Source organism: Heterocephalus glaber, unplaced genomic scaffold (assembly GCF_053883595.1).
Source record: "Heterocephalus glaber isolate CG9 unplaced genomic scaffold, H.glaber_assembly_v1.0 deba00000942, whole genome shotgun sequence".
Classification (NCBI taxonomy): Eukaryota; Metazoa; Chordata; class Mammalia; order Rodentia; family Bathyergidae; genus Heterocephalus; species Heterocephalus glaber.
The window spans coordinates 5,397,261-5,417,576 of NW_028258174.1; the positions used below are offsets into that span (position 1 = coordinate 5,397,261).

Below are 20,316 nucleotides of genomic sequence, written 5' to 3' on the forward strand. Positions count from 1 at the left end.
GCTCTGGTAAGAACTGTTCAGGAATTTTATGACCTCTATTGTGGTGGTTTTCTTGTTGAATGGCACTAGGTTCATGCCATTTAGCAATCAAATTAGCAGATTGTAAGACTGGCATCCTCTACTGGGAAATGAGAAGCCTAATTGAGAAACATTTAGCCATATGACTAACACACTACCTTATGGAATTGGGCTGGGGGGGTATCTTCTACTTTGAACAGTGGTAAGGTTAGAAAATATTCAGCATTCTTTTAGAGTGAATTTAATACTGGAAATGGTAGGCCACGAGCTTTGCCAGAAACCTCAATTATAAATCTGGGTTTGGAGTAGGGACCCCCCTCCCCTGCTGAAGATTGTGTACTGCTGTGAATTTTCAACAGATGTATAGGTGAGCCCTAGAGGCTCAGCAGTTGATAGGGGTTTGGTGTATTGATTCTTGTTTTTTAAACCTCAGACTTTGTTATTGTTAGTATTATAGGAGTAGTATAAGATATACAATTTCAGAAACCTCTGTAGTTGTTAGAGCTCTATTACTTTAGAACTTTCCAAGAGATATGAGTGGCTACTAGTCAGCAGTGATGTTGGTCTTTCAGCACTCCTGATTGCCAGTCCCTGAGCCATCACCTCCAGCCACGAGCAACCTTGTCCGTTTTACCTCAGTGGGCTGTCAAGTGTTAGTTTTTTTTTTTTGTAAGTCGTGACCTGAAAGATATTACAAAGTTTTAGTTAACTTTGGATCTATGTGAATGTAGTATCACTTTAAAATTCTTTTGCAGTCTTGATAGTATGAAAAAAATAGTATATTTATTGGAATTGTTTTCTCTCAAAATATAAATTCATTTCTCCTTTTATTTTTGAAACTGAGATGAAAAGTAGAAGACTTCAGAGTTTCCATTGTTGGAATAAAAGGTGAGAGACAGGTAAGGGAGAAGTCTAGAATAACCTGTGTAATAATGGATTGGAGTTGGAGATACAAGTGCAAATTCATGTTTAGCTTCATATAGGTACTGATAATTACATATAAAAAATATATACTTATGTAGATGTATGGTAAACATCAGCTAGCATATTTCCTAGCTCTGTTACCTGAGAGGGCCCCCAAAACAATGACAGCCTTATAGCAACAAGCATATCTAGCTGTTCAGATCTTCTAATATCATTCTCTGGTAAAAGTAACCTAGGCTCCTTGAAGAAAGAGCTGATTGAAAGTACTGGTGCAGAAAATGTCTTTGAAAGTGAACAATAAATATTCATGAGTCCATTCTAATATGAATAAATGATGCAATAAATAGACAGGAAAATAGACTAGTCTCATGCAGAGGAATTCCAAATAATTAATATAGGTAGGTAGAAAATTATACAGATTACTACATAATTCTCTACTCTTTAAGTGTGTGCTGTGCCTAATGACTTCCTCCTTGAGAGTGCAGTGTAAAAGGGGGGAAAGAAGGCAAGTTCCTGCTTTCACAGTGGAGGAACTTGACAAACACTTCCTCAGCGAGGTATCCAAGGTTTATCAAGAGTGGTATGTCATGTTGATACCATGTACTCTTTTTTTTTTTTGGTACCGGGGATCGAACTCGGGTCCTTGTGCTTGCGCAGCAGGTGGCGAAACCACTGAGCTAAATCCCTGGCCCCAGTGTACTCTTGATATGATGGAACGAATGGCACTTTACTCTTATAGTCTCCCTTCCAAAGTACTCAGCTTCAGATTACTCATAAGAACATCAGGTGAAATCCCACTGAGGGATATGCTACAGAATACCTAGTAAGTACTTTTCAATGTTGTCAAAGTCCTCAAAAACAGTGGAAGGCTGAGCAAGGTATGGTGGCACATGCCTGTATATTTAGCACTCTGGAAGACTGAGACAGGAGGATTGTAAGATTGAGTCCAGCCTTGATAATTTAGTGACTTACTGGGACCCTGCTTCAAAATTAAAAATCTCAGTGGTAGAGTGTTTGCCTGGCATGCTCAAGCCCTTGGGTTAATCTCCAGGATAATGTCCTTATCTGCAAACATCATAAAATGCTGTTGGTGTACAGAAATGATGGGAGGGTGATAATAAAGAGCTCTTCTATTATATTTTTATTTGATGTTTTAAAAGAATTATTAATAACATACAGAGAACCTTAATTCCAGAGCAATGAAATATAGGGGATTTTAAGATTTCAATTTTGCATAATGTTCTCTAATTTACAAAATGAGCTATGAAGTTGTTTTTCCTATGTTTAAGCCTTTTTTTTTTTTAAGCAAAGTTATTCTATTTCTTTTAGAATAACCTTTTGAGGATTCAAAAACTGACTTTAGCATCTTTTAAAATTGCTTTTTGGAGTTCCCCCCACGCTGGCATTGGAACCCAGCTCCGACCTCAGCTTGTATGTCTATGTTCCTGTTTTTTTTTTTTTTATTGATTTATGTCTATCTTACATGCATAAGATGAAAATAATTTGTTATATGCATCACAGTGACCTCTCATGCTGAGGTTGATTCTTTTTACTTTAGTATTATGTTGCATAGAAGTTGTAAGTCAGATTTTATTCATGTTTTCCTGAATTTATGACTTGTCTTATATTTTGAAGAAATAATTTTCTATTAGGAGAGAAGACCCTTAAATTCTCCTTTAAGATCCTTGAAAATTTCCCCATAGTTAGCTTTTAAAATCCGGAGTAAAAATCTTTCTCTATCTCTTGGATTTTTTTGTGTTGTTATGCTGGGGACTGAACCCAGGAGCTTTTACGCACGTTAGGCAAGCACTCTACCACTAAGCTACATCCCTAGCCTTACTGGATTTTTTTGGATTTCAATGACTTGTCTTTTTTCACATCCCATATTTCTGATATTCTTTTTTTTTCTGTACCAGGGATCGAGCTCCGGACCTTGCGCTTCTGAGGCAGGTGGCAGAACCACTGAGCTAAATCCCTGGGCCTCTAATATTCTTTTAATACATATGCCCTTATTTCATTTTTGCTCGTTTGTTTCATAATTTCTTGATCTTTAAAATGAAAATTATTTACTTATTTTTTTTAAATCCAAGCATATACATTTTAGAATGGTGGTCAGACTGGTCTATGAAATTAATTTCACCTGGAATATTTTTTAATTGCTGATTTGTTGGCTGGCATTCTTAGCATTGGTTGGCTTTAGTGTTTTAGAATTAAATTTACAGAATCATTCTGAGTGGTAGTTACATTATTTTGTTTGAGTCTTTCTTTTCTCACACTACTTCATGGTTTGTACTTTCTTCTAACTTCTAACTGGCTCTGAGTTCCCAGTTTAGAGTCAGGCCATTTAAGTGTTGTATTCCACAGTAATACTTTGTTTCAGGCACTGGTCTGGCTCCTAGAGGCCTGTAAATTTCTAAATCTTTACTTGGTGTAGAAACTGCAGATATCATCCAGTTTCCTCTGCCTCCAGCCTCCTCTTACAAGTTGTAGGGGAGTTCCAGCTCCGACCTCAGCTTGCTTTTCTTCTGTCTCCCAGGGAGCACTCTTAGTGCTCTTTACTCTTCAGTTGCCAGTGCCTGCTTCTAGACGTGGAGTCCTGAAGGCCTGCTGACCCAGCTCATCCCTTTTTGCAGTTCAGCTGTGGACAGGTATTTTTTTTAACTCTTTAAAAAAATATTCTAACTATGTTATTACTTTGTGTTTGGATGGAGGATGATGCATGGACATGTGAGTTCACTGTGTCATCTTGATCAAAGTCTGGAGTTTGTCTTATTTTAGCTGAGATATGAGCTTCTCCGTGGATAAGGTTGGGTAGAGGGACATCTGTTTATTGATAGCATCAATTATGTGGATTTGTTCTTAATTCTCAGTTTTTATCTTTTTTCTTTTTCAATTTTTATTTTTGTATTAGTACATTTGCAGTATAAAGTTATTACATTCTTCATGGGGAGTTGGTACACATACATAGCACATCTTAATTCTTTATTCATCCTTTTCCTCTCCCCTCCCACCATGTCTTGGTCCACTTACTTTTTGCAAAAGATTTCTCTTTCTCTTTTTCCTACTATCTATCTCACATGATTGTTTTTAATATTAGCTTTTTATTTTTGGTTAATCTCCTATATAGGTTTGCTTTTTTTTTTGGTACCGAGGATTAAACTCAGGACCTTGCGCTTGTGAGGCAGAGGTCCAGGCACCCCTGAGCTAAATCCCCAGCCTGCTTCTTTTTTTATTGAGGTATAATTTACATGTATAATGAACTGCATATTTTAAGTATACAATTTGATGAGTTTTGACTTAGGTATACACCAGTGAAGCCATTACTATAGTCGAGATAGTGAACATATACATTACCTCCAAAAGCTTCATTGTTCCTCTTCATAGTCCCATTTTCCTCATTGCCAAGTACCCACTAACATGTTTTCAGTCAAAATAGAATAAATTATATGTTTTACAATTTTACATGCATGTAATATTCTTTGTGATACGGTCGACTTTTTAAAAATTAAAAATTTTTATTAGTACATGTTTGCACTATATAATGATTACATTTTTTGTGGAGAGATGGTACATGCACATAGCACATCTCAATTTTTTACCATTCCCTTTCCCACTCCTCCTCACTTCATCTCTTGATCCTGTTCCCATTTGAAAAAAATCTATTTCCCTATTTCCTATGATCTTTTATTTTGCTCTTTTTTGTATTTTGAGTTTTTCATATAAGAAACACCATGTGATATTTAAGCTTATATGTCTGATTTTATTTCACTTAACATTATTAACTTAGCATTATGGCTTCAAAGTGTATCTATTTTCCTACAAATGACTAAGTTTATGCTGTTTTATGACAGGGTAGTATTCCTTTGTGTATAAATACCACATTTTCTTTATCCATTCATCCACTGATGGACATATAGGCCACTTTCAAGAGTTGGCTATTATGAAATGTGTTGCTATAAATGTGGGTATGCATGTATCACTGTAATGTGATATCTTTAACTCTTTTGGAAAGATACAGAAGAGGAGTAGCTAGGTCAAATGGAATTTCTATTTTTAGTTTTTGAGGAATCCTCATATTGATTTTCAGAGTAGTTGTATTAGTTTATATTATCACCAACAATATAGAAGCATTTCTTTTTCCTTGTAGCCTTGCTAGCATTTGTTATAATTTGATTTCTTCATGATAGACATTCTTTTTGGAATAAGGTGGAATCTTGGCATTGTTTTAATTTGCATTTCTTTAATGGCCAGTGATGTTGAGCATTTTTTCATGTGTTATTGGGCATTTATGCTTCTTTTGAGATTGATTTCAGTTCTGTTTTTTGATTAGGTCTTTTATTTGGGGGGGTTCTTATTTTTTGGAGTTCTTTATATATTCTAGAAGTTAATCTTCTATCTGAGAAATAGCTGGCAAATTTTTTTCCCTTTCTGTAGGTTGTCTCTTTACTATGTTGTTTGTTTCCTTTGCTGTGCAGAAGGTTTTTAATTTGATATGATCACATTTGTTGATTCTTGGTATTATTTCTTATACCACTGGGGTTCTGTTCGGAAAGTTCCAGCCTATGCCTATGCCTTCAAAAGTTTTACCTATTTTATTTTCTAGCAAATTGTTTCTCTTTTAACATTTAGATCTTTGATCGATTTTCTTTTAGTTTAGTTTGCAGTGAGACACATGGGTCTAGACACAATCTTTTTGCCTGTGGATAGCCAATTCTCCCAGCACTATTTATTAAAGAGGCTTTTTCCATTGTATGTCTGCCCCTTTGTCAAAGATCAAGTAGCTGAATGTGCCCAGGGTTGTTTCTGCTTCCTCTGTTCTGTTCCATTGATCTGTGTTTCTGTTTCTGTGCCAGTACATACTATTTTTTTTAATTGCTATAGCTCTGTAATATAACCTCAAATCTAGGCTTGTGATTCCTGCTGCTTTGCTCTTGTTACACAAAATTTCTTTTGCTATTTTGGGTCTCTTCTGGTTCTACATGAATTTTAGATTGCTTTCTCTACATCTGTGAGGAATGCTGTTGATATTTTGATTGGGATTGTGTTTAACTCATGTATTTAAGAAGTTTAGCCATTTTGACTATATTGATTCTGCTTATACAGGAACATGTGATATCCTTCCATTTTCTGATAGCCTCTTTTATCTCCCTTTTTCAGACTGCTGTAGTTTTCACTGTAGAGGTCTTTCACTTCCTTGCTTAAGTTAATTCCTATTTAATTTTTCTTGATGCTATTGTGAATAGTATTGCTTTTCCAATTTCTTTCTCAGCGAGTTCATTTTTGTTTTATAGGAATGCTATTAGTTTTGTATCCTGCTACACTGCTGACTTTGGCTGTTATTTCTACAAATCTTTCGCTAGAATTTTTTGGGTCTTCTGTCATGTTTTCTGAAAATAATAGCGTGACTTCATCCTTTCCTACACATATCCCTTTTATTTCTTTCTCTTGCCCGATTGGTCTGGCTAATGTTTTGAGGACTGTGTTGTACAGAAGTGGTGATAGTGGACATCTTCATCTTGTTCCTGATGTTAGAGGAAAAGCTTTTAGTTTTTCCCCACTTAATATGATGTTGGCAGTAGGTTGGTCATAAATGGCTTTTATCAGAATGCAATATGGTCCTTGTATACCTTTTCTTTTCAGGGTTTTTATCATGAATGGATGTTGGATTTTTTTTTTTTTTCCAGTACTGGGAATTGAATCAGGACCTTGCACTTGCCAGGCAGGTGCGACATCACTGAGCTGAATCCTGGCCCTAGATGTTGGATTTTGTCAGAGGCTTTTTCTTGTGCCATTGAGATGATCATGTAATTTTTGCCTTGCTTCTGTTTTATGTGATGAATTACATTTATTGACTTGCATATGTCTTTTTGATTTGTTGCATTCTGTTTGCCAGTACCTTGTTGAGAATTTTTATATCTACATTCATTAGAGAAATTGGCCTTTATTTCTCTTTTTGGGTTGGATTCTTGTCTGGTTTTGGGATCAGGGTAATGCTAGCTTCCAAGAATGATTTTGTGAGTATGTCTTCCCTCTTGATTACATTAAAGAGGGTGAAGAGTGTTGGTGTTAGATCTTTCCTGAAGTTCTTGTTGAATTTGGCAGTGAATCCATCAGGTCCTGAGCTTTTCCTAGTTGGTAGGGTTTTTTTTATTACTCTTTAGTTTCTTTGTTAATGGATTATTCAAGATTTTTAAGTCTTCTTGGTTCAAATTTGGTAATTCATATATATCTAGAAATTTCTCCATTTCTCCTGAGTTCTACAGTTTTTTGGCATAAAAGTTTGTGAAGTAGTTGCCAGTAAGTTTTTGGATTTTGGCAGTGTCTCTTGTGATCTCACCTTTTTTATTTCTGATTGGATTAACTTGTGTCTTTTCTTTCCTTTTTTTTTTTGGTATGATTGGCTAAGGGTTTGCCTATTTTATTTATTCTCTCAAAGAATCAGCTCTTTGATTCATTGACTCTTTATATTGTTCTTTTAGACTCCATTTCACTGATTTCTGCTCTGATCTTTATAATTTCCTTCCTTGTACAAGTTTTGGGTTTAAACTGTTCATGTTTTTCTAAGACCTTGAGATGTATCATTAGGTTATTTATTTGAGCTCATTATTTTTTTCTAGTGTGGGCATTTACTCCTGTAAAGTTCCTTCTTAGGACTGCTTTCATTTTGTCCCATAAGTTCTGGTATGTTGTACTGGTACTATCTATCATTTAATTCTAGGAACTGTCTTATTTGTTCCTTAATTTCTTTTGTGACCCATTAATAACTCAAGAGTGTGTTGTTTAATTTCCATATATTTACATAGTTTCTGTGGTTTCTTTTGCCACTGATTTCTAGTTTCATAGCCCTGTTATCTGATGATGTTGTGATAAAATTTTGATTCTTTTGCATTTAATTAAGCATGCTTTTTTAGCTTAGTGTGTTGTCTGTTTTGAAGAAAGTACCATGTGTTGCCAAAAAGAATGTATATTTTGTTGTTGGGTAGAACACTCTGTAGATGTCTATTAAGTCTACTTGTTCAAAGCTTTGGCTCAATTCTGATATTTCTTTAATTTTTGAGGTCCCCCACTATAATTGTACTGATGTTTATCCGATCTTTTATGTCCACTAGTGTTTGTTTTATGAAGTTGAGTGCACTGTCATTTGGTGCATATATAATTTTTATCTCTTTCTGCTAAATAGTTTCTGCTAAATGTAATGTTTTTGACTCTTGATCAGGTTTGTATAAACATAGGATAGCTACTCCTGATTGTTTTTGGGTACCTGTTGCAATATTGTTTTCCATACTTCAGTTTTTAGTCTATCAATTTCTTTTTGTCTTAGATGTGTTTCTTGTGAAAAGCATTCAGATTTTATTTCTTGATTTATTCTGCTAATCTGTGTCTTTTGGCCAATTGAGTCCATTCACATTTGCAGTTATAATTGACAGGTATTGGCTTATTCTTGTCATTGTATTATTTATTTGTTGCCGTTTTGCTTTCTTTTGCTTTTACTTAATTGCTAGCCCTACCTGATGCACTCATTCTGTTTGACCTTTTGGCATTGTTAGCTTCATTTTCTCTTTCTAGGATGTCCTTAGAAGTTTTTTGGAGTGTTGGTTTGGTGGTCATGAATTTCTTGAGGTGCTCTTTATCATGGAAATATCTTATTTCTCTTGTTAATTTTGAAGACAGTGGAGAGAGGGGGGAGGGATAGGGAATGAAAAAAAGGAATTGAGATGTGTTATGCACAAGGAATGTAAACATTGTGTATTGCAAATATTTAGGAAAAGGAAGAGGATCAGGAGATGGGTGGAGGGGAGGAAAGAGGGAAAGGGGAGAAGAGAAGGAATTAAGATGTGTTATGTGCATGTACCAACTTTGAAACATATACTACACACATGTGCTAATAAAGCAAACTTTTAAAAAATTGAAAGATAATTTTATAGGATATATTAATCTGGGTTGGAAATTGTTTTCTTTTAGGGTTTGAAATAATTCATTCCATTCTCTGTGTGCCTTTAAGGTTTGTGTTGAGAAGTCTGTTGTAATTCTGATGTTTTCCTTTCTTTATAGGTGATTTGTTGCTTTTCTCTAACAGCTTTTAAGATTCTGTTATATTCTGTTATATTGGATTTTTTGTGTTTTAATTATTATGTGGCATTGAGAGCTTTTTTTTTTCTTATCATGGCTATTCAGAGTTCTGAATGCCTCACCTATCTGTATGTTAAATGTTTTTCTATGTCAGGAAAGTTTTCTGCTGTTTCTTATTTCTTACAGGTTTTTAAAAAAATACCCTTTGTGCTGTCTTCTGATTTTTCATTAATTCCAGTTACTCTTATATCAGTCATCTTTGAGTCATCTAGCAGCTTTTGGATCCATTATTTATGTTCTTTTGTTTTTAAGATACCTTTTATTAACCAATCAGTAGCCACAGCTCTGTATTGTAGATCTGACACTATGTCCTCACATTGGTCATTTCTGCTGCCCATATGTTCAATTGTATTTTTAATCTCCTGGATTTCTTTTTTTAAAATTTAAAATAACAAAGTTATTTAAAATTTGCATACCATACAATATACAAACTTAAAGTGTAGGATTCAGTAGATTTTAGCACATTGACAGAATTGCACAGTCATGAACACAGTCAAATTTAGATCATTTTTGTTATCCCAAACAAAGCACTCTACCTACTGGCTGCTGGGGATCGCCCAGGAGAGAAAAGCTTGGAGGAAAGACACCCATTTGGCTTTGTGGCTGTCCCCACCAAGAACCCCAATGGCACAGTGAACCTAATGAACTGGGAGTGTGCCATCCACAGGAAGAAGGGAATTCCATGGGAAAGAGGCTTGTTCAAACTGCAGATGCTTTTCAAAGGTGATTTTCCAGCCTTACTACCAAAATATAAATTTGAACTGCCATTCTTCCACCCAAATGTGTACCACTCAGGGACAGTGTGCCTGTCCATCCTAGAGGAGGACATTACGATCAAACAGATCTTATCTTACAGGAACTTTTAAGTGGACACTTCCCAAGAAATATCAAGACACAGCTCAAGCTGAGCCCTACATAATTGTCAGGTAAAAGGGCCGAAGACCAACACCAGACCAGGCCACAACAAGCCTTTATTAGGGAACAGATCTGCTGGGCTGTCTCTGAACAAAGGAGAGACAAAAGCAATATGGCGGGGGCAAGGAGAGTCTTTTATAGAGACTGGGGTGGGGTTTGTAGGGGCTGAGGTGGGGTTGAGTGAGGTAGTGACTAGGGAATGGAGGAGCTGGTGATGTCACTAGGTGTAGGAGGTGAGCGAGTATTAGGTTACTTTCTAGGTGGGAACAGGGGCATGCTGGGAAGAAGGGTTTATTCTTTGGTGGGAGCAACCATCTTGGCATGATGTCACACAGGGGAGGGGGCAAGACACGATAAGAAGAGGGCAGCTCCTATACGTAATAGCTGCTGAGGTAGTGGGAGACCTATCAATAATCTGTAATTGGAATATGAGAAGAGGGTTCAAGCACAAGCCAAGATGTTTGTGCCCTTCTAAGCAGTGGTCCTGTGAGTCTGCACAAAGGAAGGGATTGATTTGGAAGAACTCCTTTATACCTTTGGCAAATCTAGAGTTATTCTTACAGTTACTAGTTGCAGGGAGGGCTGGGGGGGTTGCCATCTCCATTCCCACCTCTGGCATACAGTTTTTATCTACTGAATTACCCTGTTTTCATACAGGGTCTCTTCCTTCAGTCTTCTGTATTTTTGATTGTTATGTAAAAATTGCTTTTATTTTAATATTGATGTCATTATTTCAACTCTTATAGAATTATTAACTTTTATACTTGGGTAAATCCCTTAGAAGAAGAGTCCTCTGCTCTCTGAGGCAGGCATGCTTCACACTGCTTAGAGCTGTCCATAGCCTCTACTGGCTGTAAAAGAAGAAAATCACTTGCCCGTCCTGTTCTTCATCCATTCTCAGAACCTGGGCTGTGTTGTGTCTGAGCTTCAGATCCAAAGTCAACTAGTATCTGAATTCTGCATCACTTCCTTTTGTGTCCTTAATATGGCTTTTTTTCTGTGTTGCTGTTAGAGTAAATAAACTATATTTTTAAAAAAGTCCTTTCTATGGATTCCCATCGTTTTCTATGCTGAGTGCTCATGTTTTCATATATCTTTATTTAGCTCCACTAGATTTTTATTACTGTCTTCTCTAGTCTTGCTTATCATTTGATTTATTTGGGTTATTAGCTCTTTAGTTACATTGTCTTTGAATTTGCCTAGCCCTTAATGAATTGTTTTGTTACTTCCTTTGATACCTTTTCAGACATTTCTGCTATGTGGCTTATGATTTCCTTTTCTGTGATGCACCTGGATTGGCTTTGGGGGAGATGGGAGTTTTTGGAGGCATTTTATTGCCTTGTTTCTTCATGTTTCTATTTTTTGGTACATTTTCTTTGCTGGGGTTTGCATTTTCTTTGGCCTAGTGCCTGATTCTCTGGAATGAGCCACAGTTTTGTTTATGACCCCCAGGCAATCCAGATAACTGGAATACAGAGAAAATCAATTGACAGCACCAACTATGTCACCTTGGCTGTATTAAAGTCAGTGATAACAATGGCATCAAAAATAAACTGGATACTGACAGACTCTAGAACCACTCATGAACGACGTTTTAATCAAAGCAAAGAGGTCTATAATTTTAGTGTAGACACTTAAGCAACCCAGATAGTGACCTATAGTAAATCATATTATACTATCTTCCGCTGAATGGAGGTAATGGTGCAAAAGCTCAATCAGATCACTGGATTAAATACCATCTCCTTCATATCAACCCCCTTCTACATCCACCAAACTGGCCTCCCGCCACAGAATACAGGCCCTGTGATGTTCCTGGCTTGAGCTTGAGCTTCTCAGGGTATCTCAGGGTATCTCTGTCTAGCTCACCATCTCCAAGCCTCTCCCTAGGTTGTCTTTCAGCCAGTCTCTGCAGTAGGGTAACATTTTAGTTCTGGAGTAAAACACTCCTGGTCTTGGTCTTGTCCTCAGTCAGGTCAGTCTTTTGGTTGTCATCTCTGCTGCCCTGTGCTGAGGAGAACCAAGGTGGAGAACCAGCTAGGATTTGGGAGTTTGGCCACTTTCCTTTTCTTCTGTACAGTGTGTGCCAGGTGACTGGTGTCTAGGGGTGGGGAAGTGCCTCTCTCTTCTCCCACAGGGTGCACAGGTGGCTGGTGTTGATGATAGATACAGGGTGGGCCCTCTTTTTCTCCTGCAGGTCATGCAAGGCAGTTGGAGTTGATGGTGAGGGTGGTTTACAAAACTTTTTTTTGAAGGGAATTAAATTATTATGAATTTGTAAAATTTTTATATAAGATAGTAGACTAAAAAGTCTTATAAGCAGACTTCATACTAGATGGCTTTACAAGTGTGGGATTGGGTTTTGCTAATTTATTTGGCCAGTTAGCCTCCCTCTACTCTTAACTTCAAAATCTCCGCTAACATCTAAGTCAAGATGGCATTCTTTGCAGTCTCTTCATTGTTTGGTACGGGGGATCCAACTCAGGACTTTATGCTTGCAAGGCAGGTGTGGTACCACTGAGCTAAATCCCTGGCCATCTTCATTGTGTTTTAAGATTACAGTCTTCTTTCTGGTAAGGGTAGAACAAAAATTGAAATATGATTAAAATACTGTATATGTAATTTTAAAATAAGTGAAAATGCAAGAAGGCCAAGAAATAAATGAAATAGTAGTATGATAAAGGTTCATTTTGACACAATATAAAGAAATGATCATTTGCATCAGGTTTGGGCTTCCTTCCTCTGCTAAGAAAGTAGAGAAATTCACTCAGAGTTTCAGAGCTGGATAGAGCTGTACAGATGATCTCCATTTTTTAAGACAGTTTGTTGCCATTGTTAAAACTCTAGCTTATTAAATGCTTACATGTCAGATACTGAGATTAAGATATACTTTTTCTAGAGTGGGACATGGTAGTGCATAACTTACAGTCCCAATACTCTGGGAGGCTGAGGCAGGAAGTTTGAGCCCAGCCTGGGTAATTTAGTAACTTAGCAAGACCTTATGGGGGGCAGGGGCAGAGAAGGAAGAGGAAGAGGGAGAGGAGGAGAGGGAAGAGAGGGAGGGAGGAAGGAAGGAAAGAAGCAAGAAAAGGAAAGAAAGGAGGGAGAGGGAGAGCAGAAGTGGGGAGGGGGAGAGAAGGAAGGAAGAATACAAAAAGACAGAAAAGAAAGGGCTCCAGTACTGCAAATATATATATATAAACCCCAGTACCCAAATATATATGTATATATAGATATAAATATATAGATATTCTTTTTCTAATCCTTCGTAATTATGGAAGGCATGTGTTTTATACATTTTCAAGCTATGAAAACAGATTCAGAGGGGAAGTGACTTGCGAAGGACATATTGTATTTGCATAGTTGGGGATTCAAATCAGGATGGATTGTTCTAGAGCCCATGTGCATGTGGACCCCCTTAGTTTGTTATACTTTCTTGGAAGAACTTATGGACTTGACATCCTATGAGAGCCTGTTAACACACAGTTATGATTGTTTGTACTTACGTACATTTATTTTTCTCTTTTTTATTGTTGTTTGAACTTTTATAAAATCAGAACCTCTCTCCTAGGGCAGAGAGGGTGAGCCGGTCCCAGCACCCAGAAGGAAGCTCCCCGCCTCCATCCCAGGCTCCTAGGGCAGAGAGGGTGAGCCGGTCCCAGCACCCGGAAGGAAGCTCCCCTCCTCCATCCCAGGCTTCTAGGGCAGTGAAGCTCAGCCAGTCCCAGCACCCGGAAGGAAGCTCCCCGCCTCCATCCCAGGCACCTAGGGCAGAGAGAGTGAGCCGCGTGGGTGCCAGAAGCACCCCCCCCCCCTCGTGGAAATGAGAAGACACATAAGCCTCAAAAACAGACTTCCAGATCACCTACAGCAACCCCAAAGGGAAACGAGATGGAACATTCTGATACTCAACTACCTGGACTCTGTGAACTGGCAACAAAAGAGGATCTGGGAAAAATGAAATCAGAAATAATTACTCAGATAACAGCAAAGATTGTGCTCATGGTACAAGACATGATTAATAAATCTAGAGAGGACACAGATTAAAAAAATAGAGGATCTGAGGAATATGATGGAATCCCAACATAGGAAACAAATGGAATCCATAAAACAGATACAAACAGATTTCCAGGAGCTTAAAAACTCCATCGAAAGTCTGTGCAGCAGAATGAACCGATGTGAGGATAGAATTTCACATATAGAAGATAAGATTGCAATTAGTGAGGAGGAAAAGAAAAATTGCTTTAAAATTGTAAGGGAACACGAGAAATCAATCCAGCAGCTGCTAGACGATGCAAAGAAGAATAACATAAGGCTAATTGGAGTCAATGAAGAAAGAGGAGAGAGTGCAGATGACATAAAAAAACTGTTCACAGAAGTGATGGCAGAAAACTTCACAAGGAGGGGAAAAGAACTTCACATACAGATTAGTGAGGCATATAGGACTCCAGCTAGCCTTAATAAAAAAAAAATCTACATGTAGGCATATAATAGTTAGGATTCCAGAAATCCAACAGAAGAACAAAATTCTACAAGCAGTGAGAGAAAAGAAACAAATCACATACAAAGGAAAGCCCATCAGAATCACAGCAGACTTCTCAATGCAAACCCTCAAGGCAAGAAGAGCTTGGAGTGATGTATTTCAAGCCCTAAAGGAAAACAGTCTCCAACCCAGATTGATGTACCCTGCAAAACTATCTTTCAAAATTGATGGAGAAATAAGATACTTTGATGATAAAGAGCACCTCAGGAACTTCATGAATACCAAACCAACACTCCAAAAAATTTTAGACAATACTCTAGGAAAAGACAGTGAGGATCATAACCCCAGGAACCCCAGCAGAATGAATCCATTGGGTGTGACAAATTAAATGCAAAGGGGGAGAATCCAACAAAAAGAAAAAGTCATGACAAGGTTTTTAAAACTTTTGACTTCATCTCCCTAATGAGTGTATAATTCAATCTTATTATTGTACTGATTGGTATTTTTCTGATTCTAGAATTGCACACCATTCCTTGTGCTATACTGGCTATTTATCATCTTCTTATGTTTACATTTTAATTGGGTTGTCTATTAATGAGCTCTAAGAATTCTTTGTATAGTCTACTCATAGGTTATATGCATTGTAAATATGGTCTGTTTAAGGACTACTTTTCAATTTAATGATGTCATTTAAAGTTCTAAATTTTGATGGAATCTCATTTATCAATTTTTTCTTTTATACATCATGTTTTTTGTATCCTAGGTAGTTCTTGCCTACCCTGAATTCATAAATATTTTCCCTTATAATTTCTTCTTAAAGTTTTATAGTTTTAGGCTTTCTTATTTAGGTTCATAGATCCCTTCAAGTTATTTTCATGTATGGAAAAAAAGGGTTGAGGTTAATTTTTTATATACAGATACCAGGTGTTCTAGTGCCGTTTGCTGAAAACACTATCTCTTCCTCGGCTCTTGAATCGAGTTTATATTCTATAAAATGCTAATATTAAATAATCTTTCAAAACTCACTGGACCATATATGTGTGGTTCTATTTCTAGATTCTCTGTTTTATTCCAATGATCTTTATGTCTTTCCTTACACCAGCACTGCCTTGATTACTGTAGCTTTAGAAGAAGTCTTAAAATTGGGTGCTAAACATCTTCCAACACTGTTTTTGTTTTTGTTTTTGGCTTTTCTGGGTCCTTTGTACTCCTACATAACTTTTAAATTTCAATATCCAGTTCTTCATTTATAGCAATTATACACAGATCTGAATTTTTATATATACCTTGTGTTTTCTAATCCTGCTAAATTCAAATACAAGTTCTAGGGGCTCCTAGAGATTTCTTAGTATTTTCTCTGTAGATGATCATTTCAACTACATATAAAGATTTTGCTTCTGCCGTGCCAATCCTATCCTAGTTGTGTCATTTTATTGCCAGACTATTTTGGTGGGGACTAGGTTTCAAAGTTTAATGGACAGATAAAGAGTAAGCATATCTGCCCTTGTTCCCCACCTTAGGGAGAAAGCATTGTATCTTCTCCATTCATGCAAGGCGTTCTTGCTGGAATTATGGAGTACATGTCTTTAATCTGTTGAGAAGGTTCTGTTCTACTTCTAGTCTCCTGATAGCTTTTACCATGAACAGCTGTAGAATTTAGTCCAATACTTTTTCTCCAACTAGTGACAGGATCACATGGCTTTTTCCTTTCCTCTGTTAAAATGATTACTTTTGGGGGTGGATCTTCCACTGCTGAACCAACACTGCCATCCCTATAACAAAACCACTTTCTACATCCTGCCACACCTGACTTCCAATAGTTTGTTTTGTTAAACAAATTTCTATGTTCATACTTTTTTCTTCTATTATCTTTATCCAATTTTAGGATTAGCATAATATGTTGAGCTCCTGAAACAAGGGGAGAAGTGTTCCTTCTTTTCTCTGCTTTAATTGTTTGATATAATTTGTCAGTTAAAATGTTTATGAGCCTGCTGTTGTCATATAGGTAGGTTTTCAAGCTAGGAATATACTTTCTTTAATAGGTGCTATTCAAATTTTATATTTCCTCCAGAGTTAGTTTCATTAATTTGTTTCCTAAGTTACTTATTAGAAGTTGTCAAATTTATTTCAAAAAAGATTTTTCTAATATGCTTTCTATATCCTTTTAAATTCTGTAAAATCTGTGGTAATGTCTCCTAGATCTTAATATTGTAATTTTAAAAATGTATAACTGATATTGTGTAACAGGAAGAAAAGGTCTGAAAGAGCAGGGGAATTGGGAGGGGTAGAGGAATGGAAAAAAGGGAAAGGAAAAAATATGAGAAGAGGAAAAAAATGGAAACAAAGTCTTTGCAAATAGGGAAGGGTGGAGGGGGTGAAGGGAGGGCATGGGAAGGGGAAAAAAAATAAGAACCAAGAGACTCATGTAATGGTACAAGATCCCAATGATGAATGTAACTGTATTGTATACCTAAAATGTACCAATAAAGTTAATGGGGGAACCCCCCCCCAAAACCAATAAAATCAGAGCCAGAAGTTAGGACTTCTGATTCTTATTTTTTATTATAAAAGATAATGTAGAAAAACATAGCTATAATGTTATAAATAATTGTATAGTGAATAATTGGTATAAAATTATGAGATAATTAAGATAATTTGAGATATTATAATGTGAGATAATTAAGATAATGAGATATAAAGATAATGTACAAAACCATAGTTATAATGTTATAAATAATTGTAAAGTGAATATCCAGGTCAAAAATTACCTCCTACTATATCCATTTTCTTAGCAAAAGAACTAGGTCCAGGCCCTATGCAAATGATTATACCTTAACTGTAGGGTCCAAATGATTATAATCTTTCCCCCAAGAGTTAATCACTACTCTGACTGTAGTGGTCACCATTTGTTTGCTGTGTGACCACCTAGGTATACATTACTAAATATATCTCAGTTTTAAAAATAAATTTTTCCCCATAGATTAGAAATTGCTTCGCACCATAGGTAGATATTAAGAGAAACAGGGTCGGGGTCGGGGATTTAGCTCAGTGGTTCCAGTGCCTGCCTCTAAAGCGTAAGGTCCTGAGTTCGATCCCCTATACCAAAAAAAAGAGAAACAGGGTCATAGGACAATGTTTAGTAAAAGGCACAAACTTTACAAGAATTAAATTAAATATATAAAATCATTATGCAAATCCTAATTAGCCAGTACTTTGAGTTGTGAGCAGATTTGTTACCAGTTTATTCCAGTTTCCCCCCATGCATCAGTGAGGTAATACCTTTTTGCACGCATATTTTCTAAATGTGTATTATATCCAGTGGGATGAGTGTAAATATAATTCACCATGTTATAATGCCCCCTTTCCCTCTTTTACAGCATGGGTAAGCTCTCTGTCCATGGGGATGATTTTCCTTTGCTGCCCTGTAGTCAGTGTCTTCACAGACATGCTTGGTTGTCGGAAAACAGCTGTTGTGGGTGCTGCTGTGGGATTCATTGGACTCATGTCCAGCTCTTTTGTAAGGTAAGGACTTGGTTTCTTTATGTAGCTCTTGAATAACTGTTAACCTTAAACTTTTCCTTTCAGAAACTTTACAGTTTATAAGGAAGATCCTTAAAACATTAGGGAATATGACTTGTAAATTGAATTGCCATCCATAGCAGTAAATCAGAATTTGAGAATTTTAAAGATTTTGCTTGCAGTGCTTAAGATTTAGACCTTAGCATATATGAGTTCCCTAGAGTCAAGAAAAATGTTTCTTCTTCTGTGTTTTTCCATTTTCATAAATTCCTAAAGTAATCAAGTTATAACTGTGAGTTATCTAAAGTAATGATCTTAGTTTTAAGTTCAGCTCTGTCTGAGACCCAAAGGGGTACAAGTGGGATTTTAATGTGGTTGTTTATAAGCTTGGTATAAAAATGCTTTAATTAATTGGAAGAAGGCTCTTAATAATTCCAACATGGGTAGAGAATTCCTGTCTGTACTTTAAAGAAAAGAACACACTAAAATATTTAAATACTATAGCAAAATGAAGCAGTCAAATGCCACCTTAAAAGTCACCACACTTTCTCTATGTCTCAAGAAAAGATGTAGTGTGCTGAAGAGGGACTAACTACAAGGAGTTGATCAGGTCATTACTTTATGAAACAGCCCCAGATCTAGTAATACCCTTGCATGGTTAGGATAATCTGCAGAGAGAGAAACACTGGTTTAGTATGTACCTTTGGCTAGCAGGACATGATTAACAAGAAGACATAAGATCATTTCCATGCTTTGTTTTTACTTCAGTGGTTTATCTTCATTTCCTGTCTCTTTCTTTTTCCTACTTATTATCATGCAACTTTAGTTGAAAAACATGATTATAGTCATTGGACGGAAAAAGTCAAATTTGCATTTTTTGCCTTGTTTATTTTTAAATATTGGCATTCAGCAAAAACCTTGGTTTTACTCTACCATACTCCTTCCTCGAATATGAAGTGAGCCTCTTTCATACTTTTATCTAACTTTTCATACTTTTATTTAACTTAAAATTGTTATTTTTAAAGAGGAAAGTTTTATTTAGAATAAGATGCTTTTAGGTAATTCTGTGAGATCATTTATCTTTAGTCCTTTTTGGCAGCAAGGTAACATTGTGTTATTAATGTCTCATCAGATATCTTTGAATTGGAGGCCTCCAGGCACACTCTGTATGTACCTGTGGCTCTACCACTTGCTGAGTATATCAGCACTGGAGCTTTGTTTTGTACAGAGAAGATTGAAAGGTAGAAAGCATGTATAACTTGTTACTTAGTTTGGCAGATAAACTGCACATATAGACAGCAGCAAATACTGGTTTTCAAACTTTTTTGGCCACCGACAAACAAAAATGATATGTATTTTATATTGTAACCTAGTTTGTTCTTCCCCATTCAGAAGAAGCAAAATTTCTTGAAACCAGATTTCCCTTACATGAAGTGTTCACATATTTCCTATTCAATTTCATTATTTAATCCTTGGCAAAAGGTTGTCAGAATTTCAGAGCAATATACAGGAACAAGGAGAAATGTGGATAAATTCTAGTATCTAATGGTGGATTCACTTTTCCTCTAGTTCTCATTCTGCTTTCTTAGAAAAACTGTCTCCAACATCTTGGGTCAAATCACTTCCTTTCTTTCAATCCTTTTGTATACATTTGGTGTTTATACTGCTCTTACTCAGTTGGCAGACTTCAGCACTTGAACCATCTCTTATAAGGTGAATATTTAGAAATTAAAAAGGCACAACACAAAGGTACCTATTTTATTATGAAGGAGAGATATGAAGCTAATCTCATCAAGTGTTTAGCATTTTAAAATGTGCTCAGAAGAATGTTTCTGATGTATATATGTGGGTATCTGGTCTTATAACTGACAACATTATACCGTAATACTGTGATAAAACTATAGCGATAATTTTAGTGTCAGTACTATTTTTTTTGTTGTTTGTTTGTTTTGTGTTTTTTTTTTTGGTACCGGGGATCAAACTTGGGTCCTTGCGCTTGCACAGCAGGCAGTGAAACAACTGAGCTAAATCCTGGGCCCAGTACTATTTTTACTATACACTTTGAAGGAGGCAAAGAAATGTATGGATTTTAGATTTTTTCTTTTAAAATTGATTAGGAGTTTTGACAATTTAAGAAGTTGCAGTTATGGAAAACTGCTTATGTGGAAAATCTGATGCAGAATGAAGTAGTATTTTTAAATTTTTGGTATTCTTATCATTATGGGTAGATATCTTTTTATTAAGAAATGGATAGCTTGAAGGGAGAACCGCATTTTGAAATATTTTTTCTTTACGTAACTAGTACATATTAGTTAGTTAAACATATTGTT

At 36.3% G+C, this 20,316-nt stretch overlaps 1 protein-coding gene across 1 annotated transcript in view; it reads left to right on the top strand.

Annotated features, from left to right (window-relative positions):
* Positions 1–20,316, top strand: part of Slc16a10 (solute carrier family 16 member 10) — a 153,754-nt gene that overhangs the window by 74,034 nt on the left and 59,404 nt on the right. The window contains exon 2 of the mRNA XM_004873995.4: positions 17,845–17,989. Within this exon, the coding sequence (XP_004874052.1) occupies positions 17,845–17,989 (145 nt within the window). The remainder of the gene's footprint in view (positions 1–17,844; positions 17,990–20,316) is intronic.